This window comes from Paramormyrops kingsleyae, chromosome 8, assembly GCF_048594095.1.
Source record: "Paramormyrops kingsleyae isolate MSU_618 chromosome 8, PKINGS_0.4, whole genome shotgun sequence".
Taxonomy (NCBI): Eukaryota; Metazoa; Chordata; class Actinopteri; order Osteoglossiformes; family Mormyridae; genus Paramormyrops; species Paramormyrops kingsleyae.
Window position 1 is genome coordinate 11,282,375 of NC_132804.1, and position 27,942 is coordinate 11,310,316.

The 27,942-nt window shown below is 46.4% G+C and overlaps 1 protein-coding gene and 2 non-coding genes across 7 annotated transcripts; 2 read left to right on the top strand and 1 right to left on the bottom strand.

Moving 5' to 3' along the window:
- The first annotated feature begins 1,398 nt into the window (after nucleotides 1-1,398).
- Nucleotides 1,399-1,472, top strand: trnat-agu (transfer RNA threonine (anticodon AGU)). The gene has a single exon. It is a non-coding gene; the product is annotated as a tRNA-Thr (tRNA).
- A 540-nt stretch (nucleotides 1,473-2,012) lies between these two features.
- trnat-cgu (transfer RNA threonine (anticodon CGU)) lies at nucleotides 2,013-2,086 on the top strand. The gene has a single exon. It is a non-coding gene; the product is annotated as a tRNA-Thr (tRNA).
- A 1,201-nt stretch (nucleotides 2,087-3,287) lies between these two features.
- On the bottom strand, nucleotides 3,288-27,494 carry LOC111857113 (voltage-dependent L-type calcium channel subunit alpha-1D-like). 5 transcript variants are annotated; one of them, XM_023837651.2, is made up of 49 exons: nucleotides 27,466-27,494; nucleotides 26,911-27,031; nucleotides 24,601-24,838; nucleotides 23,990-24,095; nucleotides 22,680-22,819; nucleotides 22,299-22,441; nucleotides 21,996-22,148; nucleotides 21,592-21,788; nucleotides 21,037-21,140; nucleotides 20,804-20,955; nucleotides 20,568-20,621; nucleotides 20,302-20,371; nucleotides 20,102-20,128; nucleotides 19,671-19,831; nucleotides 18,433-18,658; nucleotides 17,252-17,459; nucleotides 16,352-16,472; nucleotides 15,761-15,833; nucleotides 15,535-15,586; nucleotides 15,332-15,377; nucleotides 14,777-14,882; nucleotides 14,424-14,553; nucleotides 13,995-14,054; nucleotides 13,580-13,686; nucleotides 13,237-13,324; nucleotides 12,031-12,138; nucleotides 11,730-11,782; nucleotides 11,397-11,543; nucleotides 11,003-11,204; nucleotides 10,225-10,383; nucleotides 10,025-10,135; nucleotides 9,782-9,865; nucleotides 9,321-9,338; nucleotides 9,083-9,211; nucleotides 8,060-8,125; nucleotides 7,629-7,720; nucleotides 7,388-7,547; nucleotides 7,165-7,292; nucleotides 6,731-6,827; nucleotides 6,465-6,567; nucleotides 6,140-6,241; nucleotides 5,910-6,028; nucleotides 5,701-5,826; nucleotides 5,338-5,612; nucleotides 5,027-5,149; nucleotides 4,780-4,931; nucleotides 4,499-4,599; nucleotides 3,853-4,173; nucleotides 3,288-3,759 (listed from the first exon to the last, which is right to left on the bottom strand). In XM_023837651.2, the coding sequence occupies exons 2-49, from the start codon at nucleotides 26,927-26,929 to the stop codon at nucleotides 3,517-3,519; spliced, it is 6,000 nt and encodes a 1,999-aa protein (XP_023693419.2). In that variant the 5' UTR covers nucleotides 26,930-27,031; nucleotides 27,466-27,494; the 3' UTR covers nucleotides 3,288-3,516. The 5 variants fall into 5 exon arrangements, with proteins under 5 accessions (XP_023693419.2, XP_072571307.1, XP_023693418.2 ...); XM_072715206.1 differs by lacking the exon at nucleotides 27,466-27,494 and adding an exon at nucleotides 27,113-27,212 and having other exon boundaries at nucleotides 5,027-5,146; XM_023837650.2 differs by lacking the exon at nucleotides 27,466-27,494 and adding an exon at nucleotides 27,113-27,212.
- Nucleotides 27,495-27,942: the final 448 nt, after the last annotated feature.

Here is a 27,942-nt window from a genome sequence, read left to right on the forward strand (position 1 = left end):
GATCACAACTCGAATTTTTTAGGATTCGATCCGGAGTTCTGAACGGATTAAATTTGAGTTTTGAGGTACCACTGTATAACTAAATTAGGTGTGTCCCCTGAAACAGATTCAGCAAAACACTAGCATAGCTCTGCATACTAAGCTACACACATGCAAAGTAAAATCACGAGCAATACGGGGCAATAAACTTTGAGTGTTTTTGTGTTCATTTGTATAAGGTGGGAGTATATAAATAGTATCTGTGTGGGTCTATTTACTAGAAGTGCAATGAGTCCCTGGGTTATTGCATTTATGTCTCATTGATGCCCTGGGTGACAGTGAAGGACATGAGACCAGGGGGAGGGGGAGACATTTAAGACTTTGATGCAATGAATAGTAATTTAACTGAGTTCAGTTCTTTGATAGTGCTCGGGTAGAAGCTTTTCATTAGCCTGGAAGTGCTCCTTCCAGCAGAGTGCCGAGGTCGTGGCCTGAGTGAGATGGGACCCTGAATTGGAGTTACCAAAATGCCTGTAGGAGTGTGTGTGAGTGTCCCCTGCAATTGGTTAGTGCCCCATGCTGGGTTGTTCCCTGCTTTGTGCCCATAGACTCAAGGATAGGCTCTGGACCCCTCATGACCCTGAATAGGATAAGCGATTACACTAAATGGATAGGTTCAGCATCCAAAAATAAAAGCGTTAAAAGTATTAACTATAAATGAATTTCGCAGTGCAAGAAACAGCACCCACCCCCAGTTTATCTGAAGCTGAGTATGGTGGCTCTGTGGGGGGGGGGGGGGGTTCATTCCACAAGCTCTATAAATTATCATCAATATAATAAAAGTGAGTCTGTGTGCTAATAGGGCTTGGATTCTTATGTATAGTCTGTAGGAATCTGGAAAGGACACCAAACTAGCAAGTATACACAATGTGTATACAAACATTTTCAGGTTCGAGACCAGTGGAAGTTAAAGTAATGCCATTGCGCGAGGGGGACGACTCCCCAGCTAGACCAGTTTAATGTTGATGAATCACTTGCCAAGAACAACCTTCATGTCTGCTGGAGGCATGATAGATGATAGATGTAGACTTTGTATGTTAAGAGCAAAAGTGTCAGCTAGGCCCTCGCGTAGCATGTCTTTGCTCATGCTATGGAGGCATTGCAATAGTGCTGCTCGAGAAAATAGATCAATACTGAAGCCACAGAGCTACCTTCCTCGTTGGGCAGTGAACATGACTGAGGTGAACAGCAGTGGCCTGGAGAAAGAAAGCTATGGAGAAGAAAGAATTTGAAGCGGTTGTGTAGAGGAAGTGTTGAGCAATTCCAAGGGCTGGCAAGGATCGTAGCCATGATCTTGTAATTGTAAACTACGTAACTGAGAGACAAGGGCAGTGGTGGCCCAGCCTTTCCCTGTCTCCAGGCGCTGTGGCTTAGTTGGTTAAAGCGCCTGTCTAGTAAACAGGAGATCCTGGGTTCAAATCCCAGCAGTGCTTTTAGTTCCACTGTAAGGAAATGAGATGCTTGTGGGTCTTGCCTTTTTTCCACTGGAGGCAGTCATTGTGGGAAGAAGGTGTCAGGAGCAAATCATTTGCTCCTGTTGAGGCTTGAGTTCAGAATCTCAGCATAGCCCTACCAGACACTGCCATGTGCATAGCACACGCTGACTGATTGCAGTGCAGGAGCCTCTCACTCAAGGTGTGGCAGTACACTGCGTCAGTGATTTCTAGAAAAATATTGTCCACACAAAACTCTTGGGCCCATACCTTACTTTCCTTAAGTAGTAGATCACTGAAATCTGGCTGAAATTTCTGGAGATTCTCATTATCTCAATTGCCACCATCACGATCCACTGAGTGACGGAGCTGGGGAGTCTTGACTCACTCCAATAATGTGTACAATCGGCTTGGTTCTAAACATTTTCTGTTTCTGTCATACTTCAGGGATTGTCCAACTACCAAAACTAGTAGCCTGACAGGCTACTAGTTTTGGTAGTTGGACAATCCCTGAAGTATGAGTAGGGATTATCAACAGGGGGTGCTGTGGCTTAGTTGGTTAAAGCGCTTGTCTCGTAAACAGGAAATCCTGGGTTCAAATCCCAGCAGCACCTTGTTAAATGATGGTAATTTTGAGTCAGACTTACTGACAGCCTGGCTGCTGATTTTCTGAATATTGATAATCTGTTCGAAGGATGGATGGAGAGTAGAGAGATCCGTGATAGGGCACTTATGTGGAAGGTGAGGGGGGGCAGGGTGGACTGCATAGAGGGGGTTGTGGCATGGCATGGCATGGCATGGCATGGCATGGCATGGCATGGCATGGCATGGCATGGCCGGGCCGGGCCAGGTGGGACATGGAGGGCAAAAAGAGAGGGAGGAGAGGCAGGGGCAAGTGGAACAGAGAACTGGGTAGGTGTGGGGCTTAAGGTGGGATGAAACTCAGAGGCACATGGTGGATTTAAGCAAAGGGACTGAGACACCCTGCCAAAGATTACTCTCCATCCATTACCTCTGGACCCCCTCCCAAATGTCCGTGTTCCAGAACACATCCTCCAACATGTTTATGAGAATGAGAGACGACTTCAAACCAGATACAACATGAGGAGGGTGATATGTAGGTTTGGGTAGAAGAAAGAACCATCATTCACTCAAGCTCATTTACTTACAGGGCTTTGCGAGAGGGGGGGTGCCTAATGAAAGTGGTCATCTTGGTGGTGAAAACAGGCAAATTTATTTTAAGGATAACTCAGGGACCCATGATACTTTGCAGATGAAGCATCTGCAAGGTGGGTGGAAATTCACTAAAACGCGACTATAGCTGTAAATGTGGACCTCCGTTCCTCTTTGGAGTTCGTCTCACTTCAAGTAAAAAAAACAAAACAAAAAAAAAAAACAATCCTAAGTCAGCACGCTAAGGTTCACCGCTTGGGAAGTTGGGCCAAACTGCAGGCACGTGGAGTTTCCATATCCCATAACCTAGACCAGGGCTCCTCCTACCAGGCCCTCGATTCCAAATCCAGGGCTTGTTTTCAGTTCTCCAAGGTAGTTGGTTTAATAATTACTGATTCTGATTTGGCACAGAGGCAGGAAAATCAGCAGTGCCTTGATGGTGAGTACGTGATTTAGATATCCCTGGTTTAGACACAACAGATCGGAGAAAACAGTCATGGCAAAAACTCAAAAATGCAGCACCATCTTGAACTGAAATGGGGCTGTTATAAAGATCAACATATGTACTGTTTTTCTTTGTAAAAAAAAGGAAAAAATGAAAATTACACCAAGGTAAAAATTCCTTTATTCACATCATCTGCTATCTGCTACATAGACACATATAGTGCCAATATTCAGAAATGTCGACTACTGTAAAACTCATTGTTCTTGAAGCTGCTTAGTGGTCAACCAGAGCTGTTCAGCTCCTTCTCATGAGAAACCTGGAAAACTGATTCTATACAGCAAACTAGAAGCACAGCAGGTAGCTCGAGAGGAACACGGAAGGTTCCGGAAGAAATGTTACACAGTTAAAAAAGAGTCAGGAACAGGTTCACATGCAGTTCATCTCGTCCGCCAGGTCCTCTTCGATCTGGCCCCATGTAATCTCGTCATCGCTGTACCCGGGTTCTGCCTCAGGGTTGTGCCGTCGGAGGTTCCCTCGACTCAGTAAGTCATTGGCTGCGTTCTCCATCTCGTCAACAGTCATGTCGCAGGCGCTGGCGATCTCCCGCTTGGCGAAGTCTACGAACTTTGGGTCCTTGGCATAAAGGCCCAGCCCCTCGGAGATGAGGACCTGGGAGAAAGGAGGGAGATAGAGGGAGGGTGGAGTAGAGGGGCACGGAGATGGGATGAGACTCTGAGGCTTTGCCTGCAGACAGAAGCTTACCGATTCCACCAGGCTGTCTGCGCTGCCTCTCTTCTCCAGGTACGGAGAGCCGAACTGGGAGGGGACCCCCAGGCTGGATAATGTTCGGTTGCCATCCGTGAACCAGCCGGGCACACGCGTGGCAGCAGGCAGGCTGGCACTACCCGTCACCTCGTCCGCCCAGGTGGCCAGGCCTGGGGCCCCCTGCCCCTCTTCCTCCACCAGGATGAGGGGAGTGTAGAGCAGGCGGCCATGTCGCGGGCTTGTGCTGGCCCAAGTGGAGGAGGAGGGCGATCCTACAGAGGACCAGCCGCCACCATGAGGATCAATGGTGCTGTATGTCTGTGAGAGAGAGTTGTATTCAAGAGGATAACAGGAGTCACACACCTTGCTTAGCTGTGCCCGAGTCTGTGTTACCTGTGCTATGTTACCTGTATTTGAGTTTGTGTTATCTAGGCTATGTTACCTGTACCCGAGTCTGTTACCTGTGCGAATTATATTACCTGTATTCCAGTTTCTATTACCTGTGCTATGTTACCTGTACCTGAGTCCGTTTTAGCTGTGCTAACTATAATACCTGTATTCGAGTTTGTGCTACTTGTGTTACCTGTACTTGAGTCTGTGTTACCTGTACTAACTATATTACCTGTTTTCGAGTTTGTGTTACCTGCACATGTGGTGAGTTTTCCCGATAGATTCCTGGGATGGGAGCGTCGCCATTGCTGCTTTGGTACCTCAGAGACTGGATATTAAATGAAGGTTTCCGTCCTGGTGAAAGAAAGGGTGAATAGATGGAGGAGAGGCCAAGCGTGATGAGCGCAAAGGAAGGGAAATGGGCGAGATATGGAAAGCATGGAGCTGATGGGGGGGCGGCGGGGGGTGTTGAGAGAACCCCAGGAAAGATGTTTGATCGCAGTGGGTGGGCCTGGGAAGATGGGGCCGTCCTACCGGTGGGGGTGGCTGGGAGCAGACGCCGGCGCTGATGCCCCGATCTCTGTGCTTCCCCATTGCTGTAGGGGGGTCTGTAGGCCACATGGTTGGCAGGCTGTGCATCGTAGGTGTGCCCACGGTATAGCGGGGGGGCTTCGGGGTACCAGGGCCTGGGAGGGGCATTATACAGAGCGTAGCTGCTATACAGCAACACGAGCTAATGTAACCCGACAGGCTCTCCTTTACAAACGCGCCGTGGCCACACCTGCTCCGGGATGCAGTGCTCTCCCTGTCCTCCCCCCAGGTGTAGTACCCCGGCACACCTGAGCCGTTCTCCTCGCCAACCTCGGGGGCGTATTCCCACTGGGACACAGGGCTGTACCTGCTGCTTGGGTTGGGGGGAAGGGGGTGGGATTTGGTATGAGGAGAAGCAGGAATAACAGCAGGTGCAGGGCACAGAGATGGGAGAAGGGTTCAGGCAGGAGCAGAAAACAAATAAGTGAGCAATAAATCAACACAGGTAGGGGCTCAAATTCCACACACATGCAGATATATTTGCACCAGATGTGGGATTACCTGTTGGTGAATTTCGGTTGCTGGACTATCACCTCCGCATTTGTTAATCGCTCCTCCTGGATTAGCTGAGGGGGGGGCTCGGCTTCTACTTCCTCCAGCTCCCCCTCAAGCTCCCCTTCCTCTTCGAGAGGCTCGTCGGCCGCCTCCTCAACGGAGACGACCTCCTCCAGCTCCTCCTCCTGGGCCGACACACATGTGTCGTGGAGGTCTGGTGACTCGGGGAGAAAGTTGCCTTTGGGAGGGAGCTCCATGTCCTCCTCGTACACGTCATCACTCTGTGGGGCCGGTATGATGTCAAGTGATCAGTAGGGTTGCAACATGGAAGCCAGGAATGAAGAGAGTTCCTTGCTCAACCACACCCACCCTGTAGAAGTCCTCATCCTCCTTCATCTCCCCCGTCTCCCCTATTTCCTCCTCTTCCCCCTCCAGGTCACATGACATGGCCAGCCGCATCTCAGGGCCCAGGTCTTGCAGGGTACGTAAGCCAGCCTGTGAATGAAGTAGCTGTCTAAACACATACTGTGAGCAGCATCTGCTCACTGTGGTTTGCAAAGCAACGCCAGCATCCAAACCTGCAGGGCAGAGGACTTGTCCTTCTTCTTCTTCCGGTTATTCTTTCTCTTCCGGTATTTTCTGAAGTAGTCCTGGATTACAAAGCTGGCGTAGAACTTTCCCAGTGTTATCTCTCCCTCTGAATGAGCCAGATGGACACTTTCCATCAACACCCACATATGAAGGGAATGAGGAAAATGGCTTCTGTTGTACCCTTGACTATGGAACTGAACAATGGTATCAGCCATACCCTCTCTAGCTGGAAGGATTTCATCCAGAAGTTTGGGCTTTGTATGTTTCCAGATTTTCTTAATGATGAGCCTTAACTCTTCATTGTCCACCTCTGGGGGGCCTGCGGGTGGAGGTGCAGTTGTAGAGTAACAGATGTGTAAATATCCAGGTGTTAGAATTTACTATTTATGTTAGGGAATGCCCAGTTCTGAAAGTGCACTACATCATGTTGCCTGTAGGGGGCAGAACTGAAACATCCTTCACTATATCTATCCCAAATGACATTTTGGGCTGTGGGTGGTGCCTCTGGCCGCTGAACCTCCCTATGAGGGCATACGACTGACCATCTGTGCGGATCTTTAGTGCTGTCCTGACCAGAGCGAACAGGGTGGCGTTGAAGGTCACCATACCGTCGCCTCTCAGTGGCATGTTCATGGCCACCAGTCTCTGTTGTGGGCATGGGATGGGCGTGGCCAATGAGACAGGGACAACAGAAAACCCACAGCAAGAGAGAAAGCACAGTCTGCATTATACAGAAGCTCAGCCATCGACACAGCACAGACAGAAGCAAGGGCACAGGAATTTCTGCAAGGACAGCGTGTGGCGGTACCCTGCAGGCGACTCGGTGAGGACACAACTTCCCAAAGCCCAGCGGAGGCTGAATCCTGCGAAGCAGCGTCACCAGGTCCAGATGCTTCATGCGGCCACTGCAACACGAGACCGCGGCTGAGCGGCGCAAGACTGACAGCGTGAAAACGGTAAGAGGCAGAGCTAAAGAACGCCAGAGAACGTCAGAGAGGGGGAAGGAGGGAGAGAAGCTGAGAGGGGGGAGAGAGAGATTAGGGAGAGAGGGAGAACGAGCAAGAGACAGGAGAGGAGGTAGAGAGGGGGAGGGAGAGAGAATGAGAGAATAGAAATACTGGGGGGGACGGAGGGAGTGAAACAGGAGGAGAGAGAAAGAGGGAGGGGGAGAAAGAGACAGAAAGATAGGGAGAGACTGAAAGTGAGAGAGTAAAACTGAGGATGGGGTGGGAAGGAACTGACCTGGCCTCAGGGTCATACTCAGACCACAGTCTTTTGAACTCATCGAGGTGATGGGGGCCAAGAATGGACCAATCGCGTGTCAGATAGTCAAAGTTGTCCATGATAACGGCGATAAAGAGGTTAATAATCTGAGAGAAAGAAAAGAAGACAAGTAAAAAGGAGCAGGGCTCGAACAGAGCCGGTCTCCCCACATGGGGCGTGTCCACGAGCTGCCCTGCCTCACCAGGAAGGCGCAGAGCATGAAGAAGCTAATGAAGTAGACGATGGCCAGGTTGCTGCCGCACGTGTACTCCTCGCCCGGCTCGTAGTCTGACTCGGGGTCACACAGCTTTCCCGGGAGGGCGGCCAGCATGATCTCCTGCCAGGCCTCTCCGGTTGCACACCTGTGATGGTCCAGAGGGGCGGGTATGCTTAAACCACCACAGCACGCAAGGAACGGGCCGGACGTGCTCGTGTCTGCTCACCTGAAGAGCAGCAGCACTGCCTGTGGGAACGTCTGGAAGTTGTTGTTCCGGTTGATGCTGGTGTTGTCCTGCAGAGCTATCTTCCCAAAAGTCTGGAGCATAGTGGAGGTTTGGACAAGAAGTCACTGGAGATGTTCGGAAATCATCGGAAGGGTATTTAGAGGTGGGAAATTCTCAGAGCTGAGTATTGATCTTCAGAAAGCCTACGAGAACTTCCTTACAGCAAGTTACATTACATTCTTGGGTCCAAATAAATGTATTTTATACAGGGTTCAAATATGTAAAAAGATACATTCTCTACCACTGTTGTCATGGAGGTCAAAACGACTTTAACAGTTTACAGAAACTACTTAATGTAGAGACCTGTATGGTCTTGTCAGTGTTGAATGTGCACCTAACTTCACAACCTTCATGTGCCTATGAGAATGCACCTGCATGCCGATGACAGCATAGATGAAGAAGATCATGGCGATGAGGAGGCCAACGTAGGGCAGAGCCTTGCGGGACACACAGTACAGACAGCTTAATCACATAGAGTATGATATTGGAAGACACAGATTGGATGGGGCGCCCCCTAGTGCAGTGGAGACAGACTCAGCATTGCAGTCTAGTGCAGGGGTGGGTAATCTTATCCAGAAAGGGCCGGTGTGTATGCAGGTTTTCACTGCAACTCCCTAATTAGATTACTAATTAGAGGACTGATTGGGTGAGGAGTCCTCACACCTGGGTTTGAACAGCTGAGCTAAAGGTTACCCGAAAAACCTGCAAACACACTGGCCCTTTGTGGATAGGATTGCCCAACCCTGGTCTAGTGAGTGATATAGACTAATAGGCCTTGTAAATCTGGGATATTTTTTATATTCTTCAATTTAAAAGTAGTAACGGACATGCTCTGATTAATCCATCCATTTTCTGTAACCACTTGTCTTATTCAGGGGGAGGGAGGTCCAGAGCCTATGGGCACAAGGCAGGGAACAACTCAGGATGGGGGACAGACCCGTGACAGTGCACACTCACAGACAGTTTGACAATTTCACAGACAAACTCCAATTAACCTCAGCATGTTTTTGGAAACCAAAATCTCCAGAGAAAACCCCACAAAGAGCATGCAAACTCCACACACATGGAGCCAGGGAGGGGGCTCAAACCCCCTGGTCCCAGAGGTGTGATGCTGACCACTGTGCCCCCCCACTCTGATTAATCAGCCCACAGAACCACAATGTTATACTAATGACCACATTTGGGAATAAAAACAAACTATTGCGACATGATGTGTTTTTTTTCCCTTGCACATATTAGTAATTTCTTTTTAAGTTTCCTTGTTGATGTTCAGCTGTTTGCACTGTGCTGGGGCTTCTGTAACTGCACTATTCTAGTCATAGGAGCATTGCAGTGCTCCATACTGCCAAAGATCAGACAGGTCATCACTGTGGCGCTGCGGACTGAAAGCCGACCTGGAGGGACTTGACGAAGGTCCAGAGCAGAGTGCGGATGCCCTCCCCCTTGTTCAGCAGCTTGACCAATCGCATCACTCGGAAAAGGCGGAAGAAAGTGATGGACACCCTGGAGCTTTCCTCTGAGCCCTGGGGAGGGGGCGGGGCGAGAAAGAGGAGGGATGCAATTGGTGCAGGGGCACCAAACAAAATGGTGGCATTGTTGGCCAAGGAGCAATGGGCAGGTGTCTCCCCTCACCTCTGCAGAGTGTCCGGTCTGGGAGACGAGAGGAAGGGAGCAGCAGGGGAAAGGAAACAAGGAATCAACGTAAAAAAAGCAGAACAATCCCACTGAGGCGTTTATTTCAAGTAAATAGCAAATAAACAAATCAGGGATACTGTCAACATTAATCCTAATTCAATTACTAATTATTAAAATACCCAGTAAAAACAGGGTAAAGGAAAAGGACTATATAAGTAAAATACACTAACAATGTAAATTTTATTGAATTTTTACAATTATTTTTATTCATTGGAAATAATATTCATTACATTGGTTCATCTTATGATACTTTTCAGTGTAATATTGCATTAACAGCAGTAACCTAGAGATTTTAAAGTAGGATTTTCGAAGGGTCTGTGCAGTAGCACTTTAATACAGGACTGATTGTTGATGAGGCTGTTGAGGGTGATATGGTCGAGTGAAGGAGACCCACTCACACTCAGCTCCGTCAGCAGGATGTCCAGAACACTGCCCACCACGATCAGAGCGTCAAAAGAGTTCCAGGCATCCATGAAGTAGTGCTACACACATGGCCATCAGCGTTAGAGAGCCACAGATTGGCACAGATGCCAGAAACCAGCTTTATAATCATAAGACACTCACAGAGACACCAGGGATAAATAAATATTCAATGCAGTGATGTAGACAGAGGGGCTAGGAGCAGCTAAGGGGGATCTTACCCTGAAGCGCAAAGCCAGAAGCTTGAGCACCATCTCCACAGTGAAGAGACAGGTGAAGACTATATTGAGCATGTCCATGACAGAACTGAAGAGCTTGGACTGATCGTAATGCTGTGGAACGTGGAGACAGAGGCACAATAACCGATGAGTCAGCACCGTGCCCACGCCGCGGAGCAGGGGACATTGGGGACGCTTGGTACCTGTACAGCCAGCGTCACAGTGTTGAGCAGGATCAGGACGAACATGATGTACTCAAAGGCAGTGGAGTTGATGATTGTCCAGAACTTCAGCTGTGTTGGATTCTTGGGGATATAGAGTCTCCAAGGTTGGGCCTTCAATGCATAGTACACACACTGCCTCTGAGAATGATGGAGGGACAGTGGGACAGAAAAACGGTCGTGTTCATTCCCACAAAATTTAAACAATGACACGAGAAAAGGAGTCAGATTTTATCCATTCAATCCCTGCATAGAACAAGCCAAGATCTGTCTGAAGGCTAAACGTCATAAATGTAACACTGTTGTGTAACAAACTCAATTATCCATATTGTATTCAAGAATATATGATGCAATTTTTGCTATTTGCACTAGTACAACGGAATGCTTCCTTTTACATATTCCATCATGCTCTCCTCTGAGACATACATATAGTTGGGAGGGAACCTTGGGGGAATGAGCACAGGGTCAGGCAATTTATCTGGCACCCCTGGGGCAGTTTGGGGGGGGTTAAGGGCCTTGCTCAGGGGCCCAATAGAAACCCACTAATTCTGACCCAGCTAATGCATTTCCAGGGCAAGAACATCCTGTGTCACAGTAGCATATGGCTGGCAGCTTGTGAAGGCCAAGCTCACAGTGTTTAGACCGGCTTGACATACATACTTCTTCTGCGTGTGCTCGCTCATAAGTTTGGCGCAGAACAGGCCATGTCTCAGAACCCACATGTGTGTGTGTGTGTGTGTGTGTGTTTATTGCCGCTGACCTGATTCTTGTTCAACTCGCAGTTCTTATACTCTGCCTCGCCCTGCTCACGGAACGTGATGATGACGAAGCCCACGAAGATGTTCATCATGAAGAAGGCGATGATGATGATGTAGATGATGAAAAAAATGGAGATCTCCACGCGGTAGTTGTAGATGGGACCTTGATTCTCAGCGTTGGCATCGATGGCTTTGTACAAAAGGCTGAAGGTGACAGGAGAAAGAATGACGGAGAAGGACATTTTATGGACAGGGACACTGCCGGATCTCTGAAGCCTCCTGAGAGGTTCACACTCATATGTTTATGTTTGCATTCACTTTCACATGAGTAACAGCATCTAACCTCCCAAGCCAACCTCAGAAACAGATGAAATGCCTCGGCATAGGGACACTCACTCAGGCCAGCCCTCGAAGGTTGACACGGTGAAGAGGGCCATCATCCCCTGAGGCACGTTGTCAAAATTGAACTCGTTATTGTACCAGACCCTCTCCCTCACCATGGGGTGGTTCACGTCCCCGTCCTTGTACACCACGAATGTCCCCCTGAAGGACATCCCAGAGACACCCCATGTCACATGACCAACCGGCATCCCTCTGCCCAGAAAACGTGCTGGTAATCATGAACAGGATGGGTTTCTGGAATCTCCGGGATAACGGAGGAGCTAAGGAGGCCACAGTGAGGACATGCAGGTGGAGGATTGGAGTGTCCTTATCTGCCATGCTTCTTACTTGCATTCTTCTGGTGTGTGCTTGGCTTCATCAGTGCAGGCGTAGAACTTCCCCTGAACCAGGAAAAACAGCACAAAGGGTAACATGTCTTTCAGAATCTACACACATTCATACCACATTATAATGCATTTGTAAAGCATTATAAACATGGCTATAAATATTTATAAAAAAGCATACCACACTGTAGCCATGTTTATTATGCATTATGAATGTTTTATGAAGCTCTCATCTATAATGCACTATAGATACCTTCATAATGCAGTACAAAGCATCCTGAAATCTTATACACTGATGGGCCTACCTTGAAGAGCTGCACTCCAATGCAGGCAAACATGAAGAGCAGCAGCGTGGTCACGATCAGGATATTCCCAATGGTCCTAATGGCCACGAACACACACTGGACCACGTTCTATGGGACACAGGGGCAGACGTAATTGTCATATAAGCACCTGCTAACTGCTACGGAATGCCACGTTCACATGTGTAACCAGGAGCCAATGCTGAACATCATAACGAAATGATTTCAACAGTTCAATTCATAATGACATAATGTACATCAATAAAATGGTCCCCACAAAGTAGGGCTGGGCGATGATCAAGTTTTAAATATCGATATATTTTCATACGAGATATAGGATCAGACAATATGTTTTATATCAATATAGTTTATGTTGCTTTAAAATTATACTCATAGGGCCACCAGTGCACTTATTTCTCCTCCCCCTTTAACGCACCCTGCCCCGCCTCTCCCCCTTTAACGCACGCTGCCCCTCCCCTCCCCCTTTAACGCACCCTGCCCCGCCCCTCCCCCTTTAACGCACGCTGCCCCTCCCCTCCCCCTTTAACGCACCCTGCCCCGCCTCTCCCCCTTTAACGCACGCTGCCCCTCCCCTCCCCCTTTAACGCACCCTGTCCCGCCCCTCCCCCTTTAACGCACCCTGCCCCGCCCCTCCCCTTTTAACGCATCCCAGCCCCGCCCATCCCCCTTTAACGCACCCTGCCCCGCCCATCCCCCTTTAATGCACCCTGCACCGCCCATCCCCCTTTAACGCACCCTGCCCCTCCCCCTTTAACGCACCCTGCCCCGCCCCTCCCCCTTTAACGCACCCTGCCCCTCCCCCTTTAACGCACTCTGCCCCGCCCCTCCCCCTTTAACGCACTCTGCCCCTCCCCTCCCCCTTTAACGCACTCTGCCCCGCCCCTCCCCCTTTAACGCACTCTGTCCCGCCCCTCCCCCTTTAACGCATCCCTGCCCCTCCCCCTTTAACGCACCCTGCCCCTCCCCTCCCCCTTTAACGCATCCCTGCCCCGCCCCGCCCCCTTTAACGCACCCTGCCCCGCCCCTCCCCCTTTAACGCACCCTGCCCCTCCCCCTTTAATGCACTCTGCCCCTCCCCTCCCCCTTTAACGCACCCTGCCCCTCCCCTCCCCCTTTAACGCACCTATACCACATTGTATACCTAGACCACACACACACACACACGCACACACACACAGTTCTGCCCACCTTAAGTCCCTTGGCTCTGTTAATGGCCCGGAGCGGCCGCAGTACTCTCAGGACTCTGAGTATCTTAACCACGGAGATAGCACTGGAGCTGCGAGGGAGGCGTAGTCACTCAAATCACCAGTAACGTGATGCCTGTTAGACTGGGCTGTATTTAAACTGGGCTGGCTGTTTTAAACACGGAGAATAAGGATGTGGGCGGATCAGGTTACATTTTAATATTTTAGAGCTTTAGCATCAATTGCACATAATCAAAAGCCCATGAAATCCATCATGATCTTAAAACACACTTCCAGTCACATTAAAAAGCCCAAGAGACACTTTTCTCAATATGTTGGGCACTCACTGGAGAAAAAAGGACATGAGCGACACACTGACGACCAACAGGTCCAGGAGGTTGAACCAGTTCCTGCAGAAGGAGCCTTGGTGCAGGAAAGCCCCATAGACAGTCATCTAATGTGACAAAGAAAAGAATGGGGGAGGAGGTTCAATAATTACCCATAATGCACAGAGACACCACAATGTATTATCTGCCTTGCTTGCATGTACAGTATTTAGTATCTGCTAAAAAAATACATGTATCGTGAGAGTTATATTAGACTCACCAGAGCAGCCAGTCAGTTAAGAGCAACACTATAAACTTGTCACAAAGTTGGGGGGTATGACAGAATGTGTATGTGCCTCTCCCCAAGACCAAAAAAAAGGCACGTAAACCTTCCAAATTACTCAACATTACCAACAGTGCAAAGTGTCCTCCATACCTTCAGTATAATCTCCACGGTGAATATTGACGTGAAGGCGTAGTCCGCATAGCCCAAGACCTGGCCAGGAAAGAACAGGGAATTTAACATCCCATGCACATCCCACGAGCCATTGTGTCCCTATGGAGGAATTTCCCATGCAGTACAGTATGTGAGAAATGAGCTTCACAGCACCACATGGAGAACATCAGTGCTAATAGGAGAAGCAGGTTGTAGTTATTTCTGAGGGTCTATATTTTGAAAGGCAGGTTAGGGATTGAATGAAGGTTGGATTATATTGAACAATTATCCTAAATGACTAAGTTACTTTATTAGTACCAATTTGGGTTCAACTAAGCAGTGATGAGCAGGTATAATTATGCCCACTGTGGGATAAGAAGCCTCATTGCAACCATGACTGATTGAAGTTTTGCAGGTTTTGTGACTCGCCGTGTTCCGGAAGGAATGGGCCCTGATGGGGTCCTCCGCAGCCAAAGAGATGCTACTGAGGATAATAAAAAGGAGGATGAGGTTTGTGTAGATGGGGTGGTGGATGAGCTTGTGGCATCCTTTCCGGAACCTGAACCAGAAAAAAGAGAGTCCATACTATGTTGGCGAGCGATCACATGGCGAAAACATCATCAGGCTCTTAAATACGTGAAGGTAATCACCTGCCATCTTTCCAAGCAAATTAACTTTGTTTAACACTTAGAGATTCCAGAATTTGCCCACCAAATTGTCTCCATTGTTGAAGGACAGGATTGAGGCATTCTGACACTTTGTGTAGGGCAAAAAGGACTCACCCATTGTGCTTTCTGAGACAGAAGAATGAAGACCCCTCTGGGATGGGGACAATTTTCTCAATGGGAGGGGCAAAGTTAGTCATGTTTAGCTGTTTTCCTGCTTCCTCTGAGATGGACAGGGACAAAGGGAAAGAGTTAGCTGTGCTCATTAGCTTGAAGACGAAGGTCTTCATCAATGTACTATTTAAGTAATCAGACTAAGACAAAAGAGTGTTAGGCCACACTGAAGGAACCAAGTCACATAATGACAATAACAACGTCTCAGGAGGAAAACCTGAGGAGAAAACAGAGGAGAGGAACCAAAACCTGCCGTGGTACTTATGAGGAGAAAAACACTGGGTCCAAAACCAACTAGTTGCTCCCCAGATATGAGAACTTTGTCCCTCCCCCTGTTGCTGTTAGAACTGAAGTTATAGGTGGGATTTTGGTCTTATGTTAAGTCAGGCATGCTTGGTGGGTCAGACTGCGGTGGCGAGACTCGAGCCCGGAGGCTCCGTAAATGTGCTTGGCAGAACCTTAAGACTTCTGTCTGCTGTCTCTGGAGGATTCGCTCACCAGGCCCTTCTCCTTCCAACTGCTCCTCATCCTCTTCATTCTCAATCTATGCGGAATATACAGTTATCAACACTGAGTTGAGATTCTTCAAAATACCCAATAAAGACACCAGGGCTGAATTACTGGCATCTGCTGGGTCACACAGTGAAGGTCACGTGTCCAAAGTCCCCTTACTAACCGTGGAACAATTCCGATAACCGTACCTTTTCTGCTTCGTCTTCCTCATCTTCCTCCTCTTCCTCCACTTTTTTTTCCCTGCACAACAGCTCAGTCAGTAAAAATGCCTCTAGTTTTCACGTTAACTGCAAATTACTTTTCCCGAGTTGCCCCCTTTTATGACAGGTCTTCTACCTTTCTCAGACATCTCTATCTCACTGCTTTGCCTGAATCCAACCCTCTTATAAGATTAGTCTGTCACCCCCATCTTACTCCTTTTTGCCCTCCTTTTCTCCAGTGGCCAGGTTATCCACAGCGATGGCAAGAAAGACATTCAGCAGGATATCTGTGCGAGTTAAGGACCATGCAGGGCAAGAGAGCAAACTGCTGAGTCTTCTCCATATGCATACAGTGAGAAACATGTGCACAGTTTTAATTGGGTTGTTTATCTGACATTTTTTCCAATGTAACATATCACTTAATACAGATAGTGTTGGGCATTTCAGATCCAGAAGCTCCAAATCCAGACCAACATTTTGTTTCAACCAACCAGCTGAGCATAAATAGTCACAGTCACAGAGTACTCACATGGCTGGTAGAACCAAAATCTTGGTCCGGATTTGTACTCTCTGGACCTGGAATACCCAACACTGAATACAGATGGCTAGGTTTTTGCCTAACAGCGGAGTCTTTTCTGTGACTTTCAACACTATTATCTGCATATAGGCGAAATCAGTTAAGCATGCAGCTAATGGCTACAATCCCTCTTCAGCTATGATCGTAGTCGATATATATCTCTTCTGACTGTTACGTACCAACATGGTGCACAGGATTAACACAACACCACATTGGCTGAGAGGATACAGTTTCCACAGACAAAGAGGATCACAAAGTATATGCAGACAATCATGCCAGGGAAGTTTGGGCCACCATAAGCCATGATGCCATCGTACATGACCGAGTTCCAGTCCTCACCTGTCAGGATCTGCAGGCAAGCAGAGGGATGATGAGGGATGAGAATAGTAAGGGAATAGGATGGCAGGTCATATGACAGACAGAGAGAGAGAGAGAGAGACAGGCAGAGACAGAGACAGAGAGACAGAGAGAGAGAGAGACAGGCAGAGACAGAGAGAGACAGACAGGCAGAGAGACAGGCAGAGAGACAGGCAGAGAGAGAGACAGAGAGAGAGAGAGAGACAGAGAGAGAGAGCTATGACATACAATTTAAGACATTCATAAAATATCAAACCACTGATATCAATTTACTGGTAAAATCAGTATTCAGATTGACCAGTGTTTTCTGTAACATTTTTGCTTGAAGCTTAATGCACTATATTATAATGCATAATGCATAATGTATTATAACGGTTGGTATAAGAACAAAGGATGCATTATGAAGGCATCTATAGTGCATTATAAAAGAGAGCTTCAAAAATCATTCATGATGCCTAATAAACATGGCTATAATGTGTTATGCCTTTTTATAAATACTTATAGCCATGTTTTGTAATGCTCTATGAATGCATCATAATGTGTTACGAATGTGGTCGTATATTCTTATAGCCATGGCATTCATAGAAAGTGTTGCTGTGTTTTCTTTAAAGAAAGACTAATTTTAGTTCGTTTACAACATAAAATGATTGTTGTTCCATGGAAAAAATAGAGCATGACAAACGAAGAAGGTATGTAAAAGAAACTAAATGGTGGAGCAGAGCAGGAAGTAGGGGAAGGATTAGGAGCAGTAACACCTCCCCCCCCCCCCACCTGGAAACAGGTGAGCAAAGCAGCAGGAAAGCTGTCGAAAGTACTCCGCTTGGTCTGCGTCTCATCAAAGTTGAACTTTCCCCCAAAAAGCTGCATCCCCAGCAGAGCGAAGATGGTCAGATAGAGAAAGAGGAGGAGGAGCAGGGAAGCGATGGCCTTCATGGAATTGATCAAGGAAGCCACCAGGTTGGACAGGGCATTCCAGTGGCTGAGAGAATGGCAAACAGACACCAATGTGAGGACATTCCTGTACCTAATCTTAACATGCTGTCCTTGGCAACCAGTAACAACCATCCTCCAGTGTATTGATCTAGGGCAGGGGTCTCAAACTGCAGTCCTGGGGGGCCGGAGCCCTGTGTAGCTTAGTTCATTCCCCCTTCCATCACAAATGATTCCGCTCAAGAGCTGTCTGGTAATAAGCACAAGGAGTTGAATCAAGTGTGTTAAATGAAGGTGAACCAAAAACTGTGTAGGGCTCCGGCCCTCAAGGACTGGAGTTTGAGACCCCTGATCTAGGGTGACTAGATAATCCATTTCAGGGAGGACACTTTGAGCTACTTCAGGTTTTACAAGCTACTTTAAATTAAAACTAAAGGGCTCCTGTGCTCGGCTAATTAGTTCAGTTTGACTTGTGCTTTGACTGTTTTATTTCCTTGATTGAAAGACTCATCCAGCCGTTTCACATTAACATTAATGACACATGCATGATTATAAAAGACTGACCAATCAGCACACAGCAAGAACTCAATACTTAAGTGAAGTCTGGGTCCTTTTAATTGAAATAGTAGTTTACAAATCATGTTCTAGCTCAAAGTGTCCTCCCTGACTTATTGACTAGTTCTCGATCCTTGCTCTTGGATTGCAATGGGCCATATCTTGAGCCCTTTTTTAAATAAAGAGCTCCATCTAGTGGAGTCAGAAATACTGCAAATGGTTCATGAAGCTTCCTTTGGACATCACTACTCAATCCTGTTCCTGGCACCCCCCCCAGGCCAATTGCAACCCACACTGCTTTCAATCTGCCACATTCATTATTACTTATTAAGGGCCATATACGCCTGATTAAGGTAGGGTTGTAATGAAAACATTCTGGGAGGGGGAGCAGATCAACATTGAGAACTACTGTCCTGTACTGATCTCAGCTCATGAAGACCAAAAATGGCTTTCTGGTCATGCATTACCGTGTAACCTTGAAGATTCTCAGCAACCTGACACATCGCAGCACAGCAATACCCAGTGGGGGCATGATGCTCATCTCCACCAAGATAGTCTCCACAATGCCACCACACACAACGAAACAGTCAAATCGGTTGAAGAAAGCTAGGAAGTAGAGCTGCAGCCCCAAGCTGTACATCTTCAGCAACATCTCCAGGGTGAAAAGTGTTAATAACACCCGATTGGCAGTTTCTGGAAGAGGGAAGAAGATAGTGAGACCTGGAAGGCTGAGATAAGCTGGTTAGATATGAAAGGTGTGAAAGACATGGAGGACACATGATAAGGTGAAGGTGGTGACCTAAGAACACAGTCAACAGAAGCTCCTAAGGTATCATACCAGTTAAAAGTTTGGCCATGCCAAGCTGCCTACAAAGGAGAGTGATAGTGTTGCATCACATGACCTGGCAACCTGACCTAAACCCAGTAGAGATGGGTTTCAAGGAGTGTGACTAGAGAGTGAAGGAAAAGTGGCCAAAAAGTGCTCAGCATATATTTGGGACCTCCTTCAGAACAGCTGGAAAAGCATCCAGCACGCCACCTCATGAAGGGTCAGCCAACCTGTGCAGCAATTGGGGTTAAGGGCCTTGCTCAAATGCCCAAGTGTGGCACCACTGGGCTGACCACGGGATTTGAACTGGCAACCTTCTGAGTCCCAACCCACAGAGCTGTGCCCCCAACAAATGATATTTTTTGTTTCACAGTTCTTCAGTGCATAATTCCATGTATATTATTTTATCCTCCTGCTAAAGTTGCTCATGCTTACTCTGTACATCTGACATTTTTGCACATGGTCTTGTCTTGTCCTGTCTGTTTTGTCTATACAATATCCTGGAAACTATAATGCACAGTCACTTTTGAAACGTCTTATGTCCTCCTGCTGTGCCTGTTTAATGTACAGAGATTTTGATAGTTTTTATAGGTATTTAATTTTGTGTACAGAAATTTTTATAGCTCTCAAGGTACTTAAGTGTGTAATCTCTGCTTGTATTTTTCTATATTTTATATTCTACGCACCATGGGGAGGGCTGGGTGAAATGGCATTTCGATGCACGGTATACCATGTATATTGCTGTATTGACAATAAATCCCTCTTGAATCTTTATAATTATTCTAAAATGTAGATAATGGTACAAATACACCTTTCAGTGGGTGGGTGTGTCCAAACTTTTGACTGGTACTGTACATAGAATAAACATCCACCCACCCTGAACCCCAGTAAGCCACTCGGGCTGATTGTAGTGCTCAGATGCGCTGGCTGCTGTGTTTAAGAAGACCAGCAGAAGCACAACCCAGTAGAACGTGACAGACTTGACTGCAGATCTGCATTTCTTGCGAAATGAGTGGTTCCATTTGCAGAGCTCGTCACTGACAAAAATACAGGAAAACAAGATGAGATCAAAAGTTTGTTAAAAGTGTTGACTTGTGGTTGTGGATTTGGTTTCTTTGGTTGTCATAGGAGTGTCTGCATTTAGCAAAATGTTGCTGTCTACGTGGACCTCCCCCTTCAATGCCAAGCTGAGACTCAATATGACTGAACACCATATGCTATCTTTTAAAAAAATGTCTGTATTCAGTAAACATTCAGTAAAACTGAGATTTAATCTTGAGTGCATTTAAAGCATTTCACCTACTCACCAAAGAGGATTGGCCATCAGTCGGGCACTGAGGAAAACAATGAGAAACGTACAAGAACAATATTACACTGAAACACATTTCCAGTGCACCAGCCAAATGTTCAGTTCTTTAGTCCAAAGGTCAGAGGTCAGAGCCTCACAGATGCTGGTAGTACTGGTAGAAGTGCTAATTCTATATTGTAGAAACAGGTAGTTAGTTACCAGCAGGAGGCACAACAACCATCGTCGTCAAGGTCAATGTTCTCAAAGTCCTCCGAGTCCGAGTCACTGTCTGGGGGAGACAGACATGGGAAAGTTCCATATAACCAGTCACAGACACAGCAATGGGTAAATCCTCAGACCGACTAGTCAACAGTAGGTTTAGTGGGGTTTCTGAAGATCGTTTAGATAGTTCACATTTAACTGAATGACCGATACCAAGATATGAAGGTAGACACTGAGAACATAGCCCCAGCAGAAAGTGATACCTTGCTCTATACCGCCAATCTGACGTAGAAAAACACGTCTCCTCCGCCGTTGTTCTTGATAAAAGGAAATAAAGTGGTTCTTAAACAAAAGCAACAACAAGAACACATTTGAAATGCATCTGTAAAGCAAAGCATCTTCAGGCAACAAAGGAGCATTGTGCATCCAGGGGATTTTATGGTACATTCAGTCATGTACTTAGTACTCCCTTCTATCTCTGCCAAAGGATCTCACATACTTTTCTTGGCTTCTTCATCATCTTCATCAATGTCTTCGGCCTGCTCCAGCCAGTCCATATACCCAAGCATGTCCTCCTCCATCTGCTGCCTCGCATTGGCCCTCTGCAGGTCTCCCCGTGCCACCGCTTTCTCTCTTTCCTTGGAGAACTCCCTGCATGTGGAGAGAGGTGCCATCACCCAAACGCGTGGCAAAGGTACCCACGTGCCTCAAGTAAGCGTAAGCCATTCTTACCCGCTCAACACACCCAAAACGAGGTTGAGGACAAAGAAGGAGCCGAAGAGGACCAGGCTGACAAAGTATATCCAGGGCAGCTCATACCCGATGGCATCATTCATCTGCAAAAGTAGGGTGAGAGAAAAGCAGGATCATCTCAGCTTTCATTCAATATATGGCTCTTCACTTCTGCTCCTGGGGAGTGGTTGACATTTCTCACTTCCTTGCCCTCTACTAACAATCTTGGTGCTGAAAAAAAATGTTACATGTATTCCTCATTGGAGATTTCTACTGAAATACCGTGACCCCCTGTTGTAGTATAGGTATAGTGCAGAGATGGAGATTTCAGGTCCAGAGTACAAATCCAGACCAAGATTTTCTTTCAACCAACCAGTTGAGTATAAAGAGGCACAGTTACAGAGTACTCAACTGGTTGGTTGAAACAAAATCTTAGTCTGGATTTGTACTCTCTGAACCTGAATTCTCCACCTCTGCTAAAGTCAACACTAAACTTTAGATTGAACCCTGGACTGTAGCGAAACCCGCAGAGCTTTAAGAAAGGCCAGGTGTTACCCAGTAGAGCACATCGGTCCAGCCCTCCATGGTGACACACTGGAAGACCGTCAGCATGGCAAAGAAGAAGTTGTCAAAGTTGGTGATCCCTCCATTGGGGCCCTCCCATTTGCCCCTACACTCCGTCCCGTTCTTTTCACACTGACGGCCGTATCCCGCAAATGCGCAGGGCACTGGTTCATCGTCAACAATGAGGTCTAGAACAAACAGGATAACAGTTCTCCAGGACCATTCTTCATGATATCCACAGAAAGTGACCTTACTTCTGATGTATGTTTTTAGAGGCCCTATTATGATAGTGTCCCATTGACACAATAATCCTTGAGTAAGTTTGGGGGTGAGTACAAACGGTAGCCATTGGGAAGATCTTAGGAGTAATTGGCTTGGGGACGTGGTTTACATACCTGCGCCTTTGTAAAAACACGTCTTGTGCATCCTGCCGATGAAGAGTTCCAAGCCGATGATAGCGTAGATGATGATGACAAAGAGGACCAGCAAGGAGATGTGCAGCAGTGGGACCATGGCTTTCATGATGGAGTTCAGCACAATCTGAAGACCTGGGGAAGCGCCAGAGTAAGATGAGTGACCCAGAGTTCTAGTCAGATTTCCTATTTCCGCAGCCAGCAGTGGCTAATATCCAAGGCTACATGAGGTTGTACGCTAGCTGGCTAGTGCCAGCAGTGAAGCAGCAAAGTGGAAAGACTCACTGGGCACTCCCGAGACCAGCCGCAGTGGCCTCAGTACCCTGAACGCCCTCAAAGCTTTCACATCCAGTCCACCAGGCTTTCCTCCTGTGTGGTGGGACTCCCCAGACTTGTTGGATGTCCCCTCCAGTACCATGCTGAACAGGCTGAGGTATGATTACGCCACAATCAGTCGTCACATAGGGGTCACATATGCCCAACCATGGCCTAGCTATTTAACCCCTCCACTACCCAGTTTAAACAGTACCTGAGGGAAGCTAAATAGTTTTCACTACCCTGACACTATAACCCTGAAAAGGTAAAAAGGGACAAGAAGTATTGATAAAGAATGATGACGTGGCACAAGAAAAAGTCAGGAGGCAGGAGAGGAGAGGATGGACAAACCCGACGATGACAATGACGAAGTCCAGCAAGTTCCAGCCACTGCGAATGTAGGCGTTGGGGTGCAGAATCAAGCCATATGCCAGGATTTTCAGGAAGGTCTCAATGGTGAAGATAACCATGAACACATACTCCACTCGCTCCTACCAAAACAAAATCGGATATGATGACCACATAGCTGACACCATCCGTCCATCTTCTATAAGCACTATAATATAATGATTCACGATAATACCAAGGAGTACTGACTCACAATGGACCTGCAGTTTATCCCAAGAATCAAAGGGTACAAGGAAGTTAAGATATTGGTTCTAGACAGACCAAACAACTGATTTGACTTATGATGATTTGTCCAGTGACCATGAATCAGCCCTAATGACATTGCTGACCTTTTAACCCATTGCCCGTAACCCACTAATGCTCTGTTGACAGGTTTTAACCCTGGGGTAAGAGTAGCACTACGCTAAGGAGCAGAAGTCCACAAGATCGATGCCTGCATGAGACTTGTCTTTCACCTCCAGTCTAAATTAAGGGACACTTTACTGTACAATTAAAGCACACTTTCATCAGAAGTGATGTCTATATTAGACAAGGCAGAAAACAGTATTTAAAAATGCGCTGAGAACGAGCACATTACAGTTACTGGCTGTTTTATTCCAGTGGTTGATGAGCCAATGTAAATGACCACTGAAAGAAATATTCTTCCGGAGTAGGGACCTTAAACTTTGGTTTCTGTGGTCACTGGAAACCCAGTATCTTATAATCTGTAAATGTGAACCAGTAATCCTCCCAGGGGGTCATTTGGTCTTACTGTCCCTATCCCCGACACCACATTTCACTACCTTATAATCCAATAAAGGGCTTTTACAGGTCACTCACTGGCCACAGAAGGGTCCACACAAGAACACATACTATTGGAATAAAGTTAAATCCCAGGGTAAAACCTACATGACATCATCTTTGCCACATTTTACAGCTATTATCATTACTACGGGTATTTATTTATATATTTGTTATAAATTACCTAAATATGTGTAATATAACAAAATATCAAAACGTAATGCATTAATATTACAAATCACCCCTATTTCAAACAGTAACATTTTAACAACAGTAAGTGACAAGTATAAGCCTCCATATTTAAACACACAAGGCTGCGAAATCAGTTCTTCCTGCACAGAACACTGACAGCTGACTTGCCAGCAAGGCTTGGATTGGTACTGTGCAGGAGTCATGTGACCTCTCTCAGAAGCCTCGTGTCACCTGATGGGCCACTTCAGCACTTCTGATTGTACACCCCATGTGTCACTCACCAGGGCATGGTTTGTGGGGTTGGAGTCGTCCTCTGGGAAAGGCTTGGCGACCCCGAGAGCCACACAGTTGGCGAAGATGGCCAGCAGAATGAATATATCAAATGGTCTGAGGAGATTAAGTTAAGGCCCAGAACATTCCACACAAAAACAAAATGCCCTTGCAAGGTAGTGTGTAATAAATTAAAGCAAGGCCCCCAGCATTACAGTGAGGGGGTGTCCTTCAATCACCCTGCTAATGTAGCAGCAACATCTGCATTATATCTTCTAGATCATTTAGATGGAAAATGGGGGTTGGTCCTGAGCAGAAAGAGCCTATTAACGCTTTTGGCTAGAACTCCCCTTTAAAGGAGGACCGTTTGGTTCTGATTCAGACATAGATGGGTGCTAGTGAAAATGGGCAAACTCATAAATAAACCTGAAAAATCTACTGAACCCAAGTTAGTTACATTAGTAATCCGTAGTAACATACCCACATATCTAAATATAATATCACTGCTATTGGCTGGGCCGTCTCAGCGCTGAAGAAGGCTTCACTAATCTGAAGAATGGGAGAAGCAGTGGAAGCCTGAACGTGTGTGGCAGCCTGGGGATGGAGCGACGGGGGGGGATACTTCCACTCCACAATGGCGATGGCTGCCATGCGGATGGGGTTCCCGAGCCGGAGGCAGAAGAGCACCCGCGGGGCTCGGATCACCGTGGTGGTGCATTGCACCGGCTTCTTGGCGTGCTCCCGCTTCTTGCGTTGGGTGGAGGTGGAGCTGGTCGAGTTGAGGGTGTCTGACCGGGGAATCCCGCCGTTCATCTCAATGGCTGTCTGCCAGGGAGCCCCTCCTAGCTCAACACTGCTTGCTAGGCCACAAAGAGAGCAGTGTCGAACGACCTTTTGTACAAGCTGAACAGATCCACTGCCGCCTCTGGTTTCATCTCAGTTCAGTGGGGCAAAAATGGACCATGCCCCCCCCTTTCCAAATTAACACCTAGGGCCTCCCTACACAAATTGCAGCAGTTGCAGGTGATGAAATTTAAGTAGCCTACAAATATCATACCCATCATGCACTGCAGCAGTTAGCAAATTCCACAAATGCGCTTTTTTCGTTAAATACACGCCTCGACAACATAGTTCGACTACAAAACATTACAAACTATTACATTTCAAAATTGCCTTAAGTATTGTACCAAATATTTTTCTGTTATGACTCCCACCATAATTAGATTGTATAGATAAAAATGAGAGTGGGATGGCATGGTGGCACGGTGATAAGCGTCACACTTCTGGGACCAGGGTTTGAGTCTCCGCCAGGGTTCCATGTGTGTGGAGTTACATGTTCTCCCCGTGTCATCGTGGGGTTTCCTCTGGGTACTCCGGTTTCCGCCCACAGTCCAAAGATATACTGAGGTTAATTGAAGTTGCCAAACTGCCCGTAGGTGTGCATGTATGAGTGTCCCCTGCGATAGATTGGCACCCCATCTGGGGTTTGTCCCTGCCTTGTGCCCATAGGCTCCAGACCCCCATGACCTTGAATAGGATAAGCGGTTCCAGAAAATATATGGAAATATACAAGTAGTACGTCATGAGCACATATAATCTGCAAGGCATCACCACTTTAATCTACACAAATGTTTCACATAGATGTCAGATATGCAGACAGAGGGGGGCCTGGGGCCGTGGGGCGGGGGTTCTGTCTGGCATCTCAGTTCCCCAACCCCAAATCACCACCCAAAGGAAGCATCTGGAAAATGCTACCCAGTTGTTGCACTGTGTTGCCGTGTTCACAGTTTTACTCACTTATGACCATGTTCCACATCTATGTGTGAATATGTTATGTAAAAGAACAGCTCTCCACACAGTTTCCCACTGTTTATAACACATTAATTCACCCAGTGTAGTGCCCAATACGGATACGGTATTCACATGGAACATGAACTGCAGTTGGCCATTGAAAAAAAAATACACCTTATGTTTACGGCTGTATTGATAATAATATCAAATGTGAACTATTTTGCTTGTAGTAAAACTGTTATAGATACAAAGTTTCCTTTCACCATAACACATCCATCAATATTGTTTGCTCACTTTAACCAGAATCGGTCTCATCCGTCCATCTTCCACCCACTTATCTAGTCTAACATTGTGCATAATTTATCTTACCTGTCCATAAAAACCAAATACACTGTATAGATTGCCTCTACTTTCATCAAATTGGCATCTTTGATTATTGTCTATTTTAAGCAATACATTGCTGCAGTAGACTTACGGTGGAAATGGCGCATACATTGACGGCCAAGCCAATAGTAAAAGTAAAAAGTAAAAGTAAATGACAGCAAATGACAAATAAAAAAGTGAAATAATTATAAAGTTCAGTACGAGGGGGCAGGGAAGGCAGGTTAACAGTGTCATGTTGTAGTGGACAGGTGTGACCTACTTCTTTGCTTAAGAAGACCAGGCTAGGAGACAGCGAAACTGATTAGTTAGCATCCCTGGGGTCACCCATCCCCCGAAGACCTAACACTTTGCACTTGTTTTGTAGAGTAACATCAATAACTGGAAGTACTGTGAACTCTGGTTCTCAGCTAAACTTTGACAGCTGCCTTTTGCTACAATGTGGATAATCTGAAAACAACTACTTCTAAACTGCACAGAGCAATGCACAGAGAACCTGGAACATATCTACCTAGTCTATAAACAAGAATGTATGTTATACCAACAATATTGGTTAAAGCTGGTTAGTAATAATTACACAATCTAATTGTTATATTTAAGTGGCTGTTTTAGGTTTAGAGTAAATGGTTTAGCTAAACATTTTTGCTTTTTTGAGCTATTTTTAAATGAACATTACAGTGAGCAATAAGTAGGACCAAGATAACATTGTTTTTATGGAAATATAAAAAAATTGCATGAGGACAAAGATACAAATACTTACTTTTGCCTTCGACGTTCATGTCCTTAATCTGTATAGATTCAACTTTGCGCCGTATGTCATTCACCCGCCATTGTTTCAGTATTGTTTTATCAACAGAGAACAGCAATATCCGAAATTTGTTCTGTTTATGGAAAAAGAAAAGTGAAATATATACTATATAATTATACTGTTGTATAGTCTTAAACCTGGACTACATGCTTACCAATTAAAGGTGAAATCAATTAAAGAAGTAGCATGTTGAATTAAAATCTACCAAAAAGGTAGCTGAACATCAAGAGAAGAGACGTCGCTCGGAGCGCGCGGCACCTGCGACATAGAACGACACCTTCTTTAGCCACCGCCCCCCTCCATTACTTGCCTCAGCAGTAATAAGCGGGATTAGAGACGCGCGTTCTAAACAGGCGAGGGTGTCTTAGGGTAAGGTGTTTGTGTTCTTATTTGCACTGACACTAATGATTAGGATTCAGCGCGTTTGCTTTACGAAAATAACCTTTTGCTCCAGAGAACATATGCAGCAATATGGGCAGTGGTGTCTTAATGGTTCGGGAAGCGCACCTGTAATTGAAAGATTGCTGGTTTGAATCTCCGACCAGCCAGGTACCACTGAGGTATCTTAAGCAAAGCACTGCTCCCCGGGCGCTGAATTAGCTGCCCCCTGCTATGTCACATGTGGGTTAAATGCAGAGGACACGTTGTGTTGTGCTGTGTGTAAATTCTAATATGAAGCATATGCAGTTCTCTATATGCGCAAAGAAACAGTTATAATATAATTACCGTATAGTGCCAAAAAAAGTATTAGGTAATTATTTATCCAGAGATTAACAATCAATATTAAGTAAAATTATGCATTTTTCTATGGAAATTGTCACTTTTGTCTAATGTGTTACAAACTTTTGAGAGCTTTCTCTATCGTTTGTAAACTGGTGAATCCTCTCAAATGTGAGCCCAACGGACATCTACAATTGAGAGTTCAGTGTTACAAACACATGATGTTTTTAAGAGTGTCTGTCTAAATACTTAATTTGTCCATGT

Excerpts from the sequence above, each read along its gene's own strand:
- LOC111857113 (XM_023837651.2), bottom strand. Across the intron at positions 20,372-20,567 it reads GATTGGCGGTATAGAGCAAG|ACAGTGACTCGGACTCGGAG; the intron begins GTATCACTTTCT and ends TGTCTCCCCCAG. Across the intron at positions 4,174-4,498 it reads AAAACTCACCACATGTGCAG|ACATACAGCACCATTGATCC; the intron begins GTAACACAAACT and ends TCTCTCTCACAG.